We start from the raw sequence: 11,059 nt of genomic DNA on the forward strand, positions 1-11,059 counted from the left end.
GAAAAACGCGCAAGACGAAAGAGTTTTCCGTTTTTTGAGTCGTTCCGCAAGACGAATTTCCCTATGGGCTTGCTTCGCGAGTTCTTGCGAGTTCTTGCGAGTTTGTTTCCTTTTTCTTAAAGCCGCTAAGCCGTTAATAGCCGCTAAGCCGCTAATTGCCGTGCTTCGCAAGACGAAGAAACCGCAAGACGAAGAGACTCGCGGAACGGATTAATTTCGTCTTGCGAGGCACCACTGTATTAGCTCCCAACTTCTCCCACAGAGTCCTGGGAACTGCAGTTTCTTAAGGGTGCTGGGAATTGTAGCTCTGTGCGGGGACAGAACTACAGTTCCCAGGATTATTTGTAGGGGAAGAATGTGCTTCAAACGTTGTGTTGAATGTGCTTTAAATAGCCGGTCTTCAGCTGCGGGGTTGCCGTGTAAATAAATAGTAATTATTGTGATGGGTCGTTCCCGGCTAGTGGGCCTGATCCACGGTCAGTCGCAGCCGGAGCACAACCTCCATGCAAAATATATGGCAAAAAATTGTACACAGCTGAAAACGCTGGCCGTGTTAATGTAATTTCAACAGTGTAACCTATTTAAAAGGAATGTAAAATTGGGGGGGGTGTTGATTCATATGGATATATAAGAATATGGAGGAATTATAGGTAAATTAAAAGAACATTGGAAGGGGGAGGAGGGAAGTCGTTGAATGTATGGGTGTAATGAAAGATGTTAATGTGGAAATGTAAAATCTGAAAACTTTTAATAAAAATTTTGGTGTGTGTGTGTCTGTTGTTTTTTTTAAAGGCAAAAGATTAAGAAATGGAGCCCCAAAGGCTTGTTTGGGTTAAAAATGCATCTCCTGGGTCTGGAAAAGTTGAATACTGCTTTAAATGCATACAGCAACTCTTCCCCTTAGTTCTGGCACTCCTCAGCGAGAAAGGATTTCAGGGCTCATTCAGTTTATGATACGGTGGCGCACTAAAAAGTAGCTGATCGTTTTCCTCGCTCACCTGCTTCCATCTTTACGATTTTGATAGCAGCCAGTTTCCCCGTCTCCTTGTTCCTTGCCTGAGGAGATACAGAAAGGAGAATGTGTTTAAAAGATGGGCAAAGGCCTAAACGTGGCTGGAGACCAGGGTCTCGGCTATACAGTTGCAAACAAAACATTTTAAATGTGTTGCAAAGTGCAATACGCAAACGTGGCACTAGATGGCGGAAGTGAGCTATGCCAAATTTGATGTATTTTTCAAAACTTTTTAAAAATAATTTTCACAGTGTTTTTTTATATGAGAGCTCCAATTGGAGAACAGCCTTTACCAAAGGTGTCACAAGTTTTGAAGACGCTCAAATTGAGGGCGAAAGGGAGAAACGCGCTAAGAGGAAGGCACGCTTGGAAAATCCACACCGTGATCAGCTCCCATCCAGAAACCTATGTCCCCACTGTGGAAGAATGTATGGATCCAGAATTGGCCTCCACAGTCACTTACAGACTCACTGTTGAAACCGTGTTTATGGAAGACAATCTTACTCGGATACAAGGGATCGCCAAAAAAGAAGAAGAAAGATTTCCTCATTTTGAAGAATGAAGGATTGGTTTTCTATGGAGTGTGTGCACTTAAAATTCGTGTAACAGCAGCAAACACACAAGCCGGGCTTTTTCCTGTGACTTCTCTTTGGGGGAGAGGCAGTTTGCAAAAAGAATGGCACAAAATTATCAATGACAAGTACAAAACGGCTATTTGAAGGGTTAAAAAACCGATTAAAATTAACAATACGCTGAAACCACATATCAACACACTACATACCTGGGTAGGCCTACCTAAACAAAATATTTTTTAGCAGGAGCCGAAAAGGGTGTAATGAAGACATCTGCCTGATGTCAATACGCAGGGAGTTATTATTATTAAAATCAGTTTTGAGCCTTCCTAGATATTTTAGTGGCCCTATTATCTCCTGTATTTGTTATAGTGTCTGCTGAATTTTATTGTGGGGTTTTTTATTTCACGCCATTCCGATCTACATCTGAGGAAGATATAAATGGTTTTCTTAAAAAAAAGAAAGATAAAAATAATGTGTTCAGCCTAGCAGCAGTTGTGAAATTATCAGGATAACAAGCTTGTTACTGGGTATAGCTGCTCACCACACTACTGATTTGTATCATGTAGGGAGGGGAAATGGCTGCCAGGAACCTATAGCCTCTCCAACAAGCAAATATAGTAAAAACTCTATTTTGGGGGCAGACCCCAGCAGCATTGATTACAAGTTCCAGCCGCTTTTATTGCTTCCTGATCAGCGTGGCTGGAGGGTGAATTGCCCCTTGATTGCCCCCTCAATTAGTCAGCTTCTATTGACATCGATTGACATGCTGTTTTCCTTTCCTTTCATTTCTCTTCTTCTTCTGCTCCCAAAATTGTTGCCACAAATCAGGTTGGGAAAAACACAGGAAGGGTGGCCAGGTGGGCATATCTGGAATACAACGGTTCGGCAATGATATCATCCAGATGCACATCAGTATGCAGATGACACCCAGCTCTACCTCTCTTTTAAATCTGAACCAGTGAAGGCGGTGAATGTCCTGTGTGAGTGCCTGGAGGCGGTTGGAGGATGGATGGCGTCTAACGGATTGAGGTTGAATCCTGACAAGACAGAAGTACTGTTTTGGGGGGGCAGGGGGCGGGCGGGTGTGGGGGACTCCCTGGTCCTGAATGGGGTAACTGTGCCCCTGAAGGACCAGGTGCGCAGCCTGGGAGTCATTTTGGACTCACAGCTGTCCATGGAGGCGCAGGTCAATTCTGTGTCCAGGGCGGCTGTCTACCAGCTCCATCTGGAACGCAGGCTGAGACCCTCCCTGCCCGCAGACTGTCAAACCAGAGTGGTGCATGCTCTAGTTATCTCCCGCTTGGACTACTGCAATGCGCTCTACTTGGAGCTACCTTTGAAGGTGACTCAGAAACTGCAATTAATCCAGAATGTGGCCACTAGACTGGTAACTGTGAGTGGCCGCCGGGACCACATAACACCGGTCCTGAGAGATCTGCATTGGCTCCCAGTACATTTCCGAGCACAATTCAAAGTGTTGGTGCTGACCTTTAAAGCCCTATACAGCCTTGGTCCTGTATACCTGAAGGAGCGTCTCCACCCCCATCATTCAGCCCGGACACTGAGATCCAGCGCTGAGGGCCTTCTGGCGGTTCCCTCACTGCAAGAAGTGAGGTTACGGGGAACCAGGCAGAGGGCCTTCTTGGTAGTGGCGCCCACCCTGTGGAACGCCCTCCCATCAGATGTCAAGGAAGCTTTTAATGTTTAATAGACTATTGTATTTTAATATTTTGTTGGAAGCCGCCCAGAGTGGCTGGGGAAACCCAGCCAGATGGGTGGGGTATAAATAATAAATAATAATTATTATTATTATTCAGCAAATAAAGCATAGCAATAACAGACAAAGGAACAACTACAGCAGCCTCCAGGGTATAAGCGCCAACTCGGGGAGCGGGGCCTGGGTCCTGAGGCACCCACAGAATTCTGACTGTGGGTGCCTGACTGGTTGACCTAACGTAGAGTGTGCATGACGTCACATGGTGCGCCGAAGCCCAAGAGGATCCGCAGCACCCTCCAAATGACCCATCGGGCTTTTCGCAGGGCCTGCCGGGACTCGTCGCAGTTGCAGGAGGCTCCAACAGGGCGTGACAAAGGCACGCGCATGGGAAAGATGCATGCATACCACCTCAAGTGCAATGTAAACGCCGCAGGAGATTCGACTGTGAATTCCTGTGGCCTCACCTTGCTAGGGTCCTGCATCCTGCAGCTCAAAGCGGGAGACTGCTTAGAGAGGAAGGAGAACGCAAGCTGAAATATTTTGGCAGAGGATACAGCTGCAGCGCTCGGCTCCTTTGATAGTATGAAGCAGGATGTGAGCCGTTACATTAAGTGGGAGGTGGGCTTGCAACACAGGCTGCCCTTCCTCCACGAGGCCTTGGAGATAGAAACTGGCAAACCAGAGGGGAAAGCGGTGCTTCCAGGCCTTGAAACAACCAAGGCACGTTGTAGGGAAACTTAAAGCTGTGTACAGTGGTACCTCGGGTTACAGACGCTTCAGGTTACAGATGCTTCAGGTTACAGACTCCGCTAACCCAGAAATAGTACCTCGGGTTAAGAACTTTGCTTCAGGATGAGAACAGAAATCGTATGGTGGCGGCACGGCAGCAGCGGGAGGCCCCATTAGCTAAAGTGGTGCTTCAGGTTAAGAACAGTTTCAGGTTAAGAACGGACCTCTGGAACGAATTAAGTTCTTAACCTGAGGTACCACTGTACAAGAATGCTTTGTGCACCTGCATCTAATCTTGCCCCTTTCTAAAATTTATGTACAGTGGTACCTCAGGTTACAGATGCTTCAGGTTACAGACGCTTCAGGTTACAGACTCCGCTAACCCAGAAATAGTACCTCAGGTTAAGAACTTTGCTTCAGGATGAGAACAGAAATCGTATGGTGGCGGCACCGCAGCAGCGGGAGGCCCCATTAGCTAAAGTGGTGCTTCAGGTTAAGAACAGTTTCAGGTTAAGAACGGACCTCTGGAACGAATTAAGTTCTTAACCTGAGGTACCACTGTACAAGAATGCTTTGTGCACCTGCATCTAATCTTGCCCCTTTCTAAAATTTATGTACAGTGGTACCTCAGGTTACAGATGCTTCAGGTTACAGATGCTTCAGGTTACAGACGCTTCAGGTTACAGACTCCGCTAACCCAGAAATAGTACCTCGGGTTAAGAACTTTGCTTCAGGATGAGAACAGAAATCGTGTTCCAGTGGTGCGGCAGCAGGAGGCCCCATTAGCTAAAGTGGTGCTTCAGGTTAGGAACAGTTTCAGGTTAAGAACAGACCTCTGGAATGAATTAAGTCCTTAACCCGAGGTACCACTGTACACATGTGCCAGATTCACCCATTCCCCTCCTCAAAGAAACTTGGGAACTGCAGTAAGTAACTGTAATAAACACATAAGAATTAGTTGGGTAAGGGTGCTGGGAGCTGTAGCTTGTGAGGGGGTAAACTACAATTCCTTTTTTGAGGTGGGGTTTAAAGGTCTAGTATGTATGTACATGGCAGCCATTCTTACTCACAAATTAATTAACAACAATATTGTTTGGGACGAAAGTAAGTACAAAGTGATTTCTGTCCATTTCATTCCCCCCTCCAGTTTCTGATTTTTTCCCTGATCTTACATTCATCTCATTCTGCATCAGTTTCCAAATTTTAATCAAGAGCCAAATTTTAATGAATTTTAATCATGAAAAATCCACCATCTTTTTAGTGCCAATTTCTCCTAATAAACACTTATATGATGTTAGCCACTCTGAGCCCGGCTCAAGCCGGGGAGGGGAGGGTACAAATAATAATATTTATTACTATTAATATTATTTTTATTATTGCCACCAGTTGTGTCCCCCCCGCAACACAATGTCTTTTCCTATGTTGTTTTCACTAATGTCTTCAATTCTTGGCACACTTTCCCCTGGTGCGTGCACATTTTTGTAAAATGCAAATTTTGAAGGATAGCCGAGTTTCAGTTTGCATATTGTTTCAGGAACTGAACCAGGAAATGTGATCCAAAACCAATTTCTCCCCTATGCCTGTACAATTTGCAGAAGTTGCTGCCATTCTGAGCATTCCCTGGGAACACCTCCCAGGAAGAACAGCTTTTGTAGATGCCACAGAAAAGCTATGGGGTTCGTCCACGTACGAACACACCCCAGTCATTCACTCCCCATTATAACACATTTTTTGCTCTATAAGACTCACTTTTTCCCTCCTAAAAAGTAAGGGGAAATGTGTATGCATCTTATGGAGTGAATGCAGGCTGCGCAGCTATCCCAGAAGCCAGAACAGCAAGAGGGATTGCTGCTTTCACTGCACAGCGATCCCTCTTGCTGTTCTGGCTTCTGAGATTCAGAATATTTTTTTTCTTGTTTTCCTCCTCCAAAAACTAGGTGCGTCTTGTGGTCTGGTGCATCTTATAGAGCGAAAAATATGGTAATTCTTCTCATACCAGTAGTATCAGAAGGCAGGCAAGCTCCTTTTAAGAAGGAGTGGGTGGTGGGGCATAGATGGGGATTGGGCCCAGGCTACCTGGAATATCGTATCTCCCTATACAAACCTGCCCGCATGCTAAGATCCTGGGCTGAGCACCTTCTTTGCCTCCCATCAACACCAAAAGCGTGGTTCGTGGTGACACAAGAGAGAGCCTTTTTTGTGGTGGCTCCCATACTATGAAATTCCCTCCCAAGAGAGTTTAGATTGGCTCCCTCTTTGTTACCCTTCCCCCAACAGGCTGAGGCCTTCATGCTCAGATAGACCTTTGGAAACGAAGGTGCAGATTGTGCTGATCACTGGGTCCCTATCAAGGCAAATTGGATTTTAATTGCTGGTACTAAATGTGTTCTGAAGAATCTCAATTAATGTTTTAACTAGTTTGTTTCTATTGCTCTGGATTTTATGATGTTGTCTTTAAGTGCTCTAAGCCTCCTTGAATCCCAACTTGGGACAAATATATGAATGCAGATAATTTAAAAATAACAATAACCACCCACTAAAACCAGATGTGCAGGGGAAACCTGTGTCAGGAAGGGGTAAGGAAAGTATGTGTTCCGAAGCATTCTCTTCAACAGCAATACTTTGTCCTTCCGCTAAGGCTGTTAATTTTCACATTTTGTGTCTGTGCACATGATGCTTACAAGGAGATAAGTTGCGAGGTATCTTGAACAGTCTATTGCAGTCAAAGCCAAACAAAATTCAATTTCCATTTGCTGGCAATAGAAATAGATAATTATAGAAGCATCCCAGGTGCTTATTCTGCATTGATACTTGTCATGGCAGCTTAAAAGGTCAAGGGACCCCTGACCATTAGGTCCAGTCGTGGCCAACTCTGGGGTTGCAGCGCTCATCTTGCTTTACTGGCCGAGGGAACCGGTGTACAGCTTCCGGGTCATGTTGCCAGCATGACTAAGCCGCTTCTGGCAAACCAGAGCAGCGCACGGAAACGCCGTTTACCTTCCTGCCGGAGTGGTACCTATTTATCTACTTGCACTGGCGTGCTTTTGAACTGCAAGGTTGGCAGGAGCAGGGACTGAGCAATGGGAGCTCACCCCGTCGCGGGGATTCGAACCGCCGACCTTCTGATCAGCAAGTCCTAGGCTCTGTGGTTTAACCCACAGCGCCACCCGTGTCCCATCATGGCGGCTTACGGCCCAAGAAATAAATGTACCCATCATGTTCTCCAACCGCTGAAAGGAGCTTCTAGGGCTGAGCCTTGAGCTGGAAATGAGGAGGGAAAGGTGAGCAGGAGAGGTCAGGAACTAGAGTCCCCAAGGGCCAAATCTGGCCTCTTGAGAGGACCAAATGGTCCTTTATTTGGAGCCTGCCGAATTGCAATGGCCCATCTTACAACATTCAGCTTCAATGAACATCCACGAATTCTAGTGTGACAACAGGAGAGAAAAAACTACCTCTGTCCACTTTCTCCATGCTGCGCCGAATTTTATACACTCCTATCACATCGCCGCCTGCTTGTCTTCCCCCCCCCCCACACTGAAAAGTCCCATATGCTGCAGCCTTGCCTCATGGGGTAGTGCGATTCATGCAACACATTGCCGATTAATATGCACAGAACAATAATTATACATACTTTATCAATCTTCTGAGAAAAACACAAAACATAAACAAAGCGAACTACCCAACCTAATATCAACTTATAATGTCTGGTTTCAATAGATTTTTCAAATGCTTAACTCAGTCTTTTAGATAAATTCATGAAGATACCAACAAAACGTAAGTTTGCTGTTATTCACAATACCAAGAGATGCTAGTGGAGTTGTAGATAGATGTTAATGAAGTTGTAGACAGGGTGCCGGCGTTTTGCACCTCTTTCGCCCTGGCAGTCCAAGTAATCAAGAGCATAGCTGTCAGCTTTTCCCTTTTCTTGCGAGGAATCCTATTCGGAATAAGGGAATTTCCCTTTAAAAAGGGAAACGTTGGGCAGAAATGACCAGCAGAATACGAGATCAAGGAGAAGAGCGGGTGGAGGAGGATTGGAAGAAGTTTAAAACCTACTTACAAAAACACTGTAAAATCTTTGAATGCTGATGACATTGAAATGAAATGAAGGGGTTCTAGTAAATAAGGGAAACAAGAGTATGAAAGAAGGGATAGATATTGGATGAAAATCGGGAAAGTATAATACGTGAGGGAAATTACTTAAGGATAAAACTAATAAGAATGAATTTGCTGATCAATTTTAAAGTGGAATACAAGAAAGGGAGGCGGGTGGAAGTCAGGAAAATAAGGCAATGAATGATAAGAATCTGAAAAGAGGTTCTTCTCTTTTTCCTTTTCTTTTTTTTTGTTAAATTTTTTAATATCTTTTTCCTTTTTCCTGGTTTGCTATATATTTTTTTTCTTTTTCTATTTGTGTTTTAATTGTTGGTATTTGTTGGTGTTTTAATATGTATTGTTTTTCTTTTGTATTGTTTTTTTCTTGTAAAACTTAATAAAATATTATTTTTAAAAAATAAAAAATAAAATAAAAAGGGAAACGTTGACAGCTATGATCAAGAGTCCGCTGTTCGCCCCCGATGGGGCCCTTTTACTGGGGCCTGCAGGTAGCCCACTCCCAAGATAGTTTTTCGGGCTTCTTCAGTGGTCTAATCTCAAAGTCTTGATACGTATATTGATATTCAATCTTATAGAGAATACTTTTTCTTGGCTTAAGCTTAAGAGACTGATTTGCTTAGCCTCTACCACATTGAACATTTTGCCTGCCCTTTTCTGATTTCACATTGTCAGGGGAGAGGGAGCCTCCATCTCTTACTTAAAGTGGCCATCCCATAAATGTCCCTCGCATTTACCTCTCTTATGTCCACTCTTAAGGAAATCAGCCCTGAGTGCTCACGGGAAGGACAGATCCTGAAGCTGAGGCTCCAATACTTTGGCCACCTCATGAGAAGAGAAGACTCCCTGGAAAAGACCCTGATGTTGGGAAAGATGGAGGGCACAAGGAGAAGGGGACGACAGAGGAGGAGATGGTTGGACAGTGTTCTCGAAGCTACCAGCATGAGTTTGACCCAACTGCGGGAGGCAGTGGAAGACAGGAGTGCCTGGCGTGCTCTGGTCCATGGGGTCACAAAGAGGCGGACACGACTCAATGACTAAACAACAACAACAATGTTCCATGGAGAGAATTACCAAGGCAGACAGAAGGACGGTTGTCATGCGCTTTCTCTCCCAGTCAGGGTTCCTGCGCCTTTAAGTACAACACGGCAGGTGGAAATGCGGCTGGTGCAGCTTTTCCCAACATAGTAGTGAGGCAGAAAGATGAACCCGTGAAGTGCAGCCTGTCTCGCGGCTTTAAAAAGCAGACAGTGCCTTGGGCACAGAAACCGGTACTGTGTGGTGGATGAAGCGCTCAACAGAGCAACGAATTCATACTCAGCTATGACACACACAAGGACGGCAATGGCGCACATATTGGGAGGAACGCGTAAGAGAATTGAGCACAGTTGCCGTTACTCCAGAGAAGCAGACACGGAGCAATGGATCCAAACTACAAGAAAGAAGATTCCACCTAAACATTAGGAAGAACTTCCTGACAGTAAGAGCTGTTTGACAGTGGAATTTGCTGCCAAGGAGTGTGGTGAAGTCTCCTTCTTTGGAGGTCTTTAAGCAGAGGCTTGACAACCATATGTCAGGAGTGCTCTGATGGTGTTTCCTGCTTGGCAGGGGGTTGGACTCGATGGCCCTTGTGGTCTCTTCCAACTCTATGATTCTACTTCTAAAGATTCATAGGACTGCGCTAACCTACACCACAGGGTTGCTATGAAGATAAAAAGAGGGAGTGATCAATGTTTTCCCAAGGCTTTTAGGGGAATGGCGGGATGAAAATGTGGCGAACAACCCGCTTCTCAGCTTTTCCAATATCATGCAGCTATGAGTTCCACAGGCGAACCCTACTTCATATTTATTTCTTTTGTCCTCAAACCCAGTTCAATTAGTATGCGGCTGTATTGCCGAAGATGCTTTTTCTATTTCAAACAGCTCTAGTGATTGGCAACGCAGGGTGTTTCAAAGAGTGGCAGAGAGAGATATTACAAAATATGCCTGGCAGGGGAAGAAACCAAGAATAAAATAGAGCATTTTAATTGATGCAAATGGAAGAGGTGGGTTTTCCCTGCCAGAGCTAAGATTATATTATGAGGAATCCTGTTTTTGCCGGTCAATTAGTGTGAAGAAGGAGGAGGAGGGGGGGGAGTTTGGATTTGACATCCCGCTTTATCACTACCCGAAGGAGTCTCAAAGCGGCTAACATTCTCCTTTCCCTTCCTTCCCCACAACAAACACTCTGTGAGGTGTGTGGGGCTGAGTGTGCAGCTGTGGAAGTCGTAGCCCCAAATGTGTGATGCCCTCAGCCATTCAGTCTGTCCAGGAAGGAGCAGCGGTTTGGTTGCTTACCTTATAGACTTCTCCATAGGTCCCTCCGCCAACTCTCAGCAGAAGTTCAAAGTCCTCTTGGGGGTTTCGGGTAGAAATGTCTAGGGCAGCTCTTTCCTGGGCATCCATTGTTCAGTGGATCCCCACCCCACCCCCTGCCACCCCAAGGTGGAGGTTTGCAAAGTCTGCGACTCTCTCACAGCGCGTGGGCGTCAGAACAGCAATGCGGTCAGGGCACTTTATAAATTTCTCAGGGTTCTGCTTCCTGATTTGATGCACGATTGGTTTGTGCGAGCTCCACCGTGGCCTTTAAAGCCCTGTGGCGGGTATACAGAGATCACATCAGTTCCTCTAATGCATGTGTAGGCAACCTAAGGCCTGGGGGCCGGTTCCAGCCCAATCACCTTCTAAATCCGGTCTGGGAATCAGTGTGTTTTTACTGTGCCCTTTTATTTAAAATGCATGAGTAGAATGTGCCCTTTTATTTAAAATGCATCTCTAGGTTATTTGTGGGGCCTAGGAATTCATTAATCCCCCCCCCAATATAGTCCGTCCCCCCCCCAAGGTCTGAGGGACAGTGGACTAGCCCCCTGCTGA

General features: G+C 45.5%; 1 protein-coding gene across 2 annotated transcripts in view; it reads right to left on the reverse strand.

Moving 5' to 3' along the window:
• Nucleotides 1-10,845, reverse strand: part of MAP4K1 (mitogen-activated protein kinase kinase kinase kinase 1) — a 77,925-nt gene extending 67,080 nt beyond the window's left edge. For both annotated transcript variants that reach the window (XM_053401834.1, XM_053401832.1), the window contains exons 1-2: nucleotides 10,484-10,845; nucleotides 999-1,056 (exon numbers count right to left, since the gene is read on the reverse strand). In XM_053401834.1, coding sequence (XP_053257809.1) covers nucleotides 999-1,056; nucleotides 10,484-10,591 — 166 coding nt within the window. In that variant the 5' untranslated portion in view covers nucleotides 10,592-10,845. The remainder of the gene's footprint in view (nucleotides 1-998; nucleotides 1,057-10,483) is intronic.
• Nucleotides 10,846-11,059: the final 214 nt, after the last annotated feature.

This window comes from Podarcis raffonei, chromosome 8, assembly GCF_027172205.1.
Source record: "Podarcis raffonei isolate rPodRaf1 chromosome 8, rPodRaf1.pri, whole genome shotgun sequence".
Classification (NCBI taxonomy): domain Eukaryota; kingdom Metazoa; phylum Chordata; class Lepidosauria; order Squamata; family Lacertidae; genus Podarcis; species Podarcis raffonei.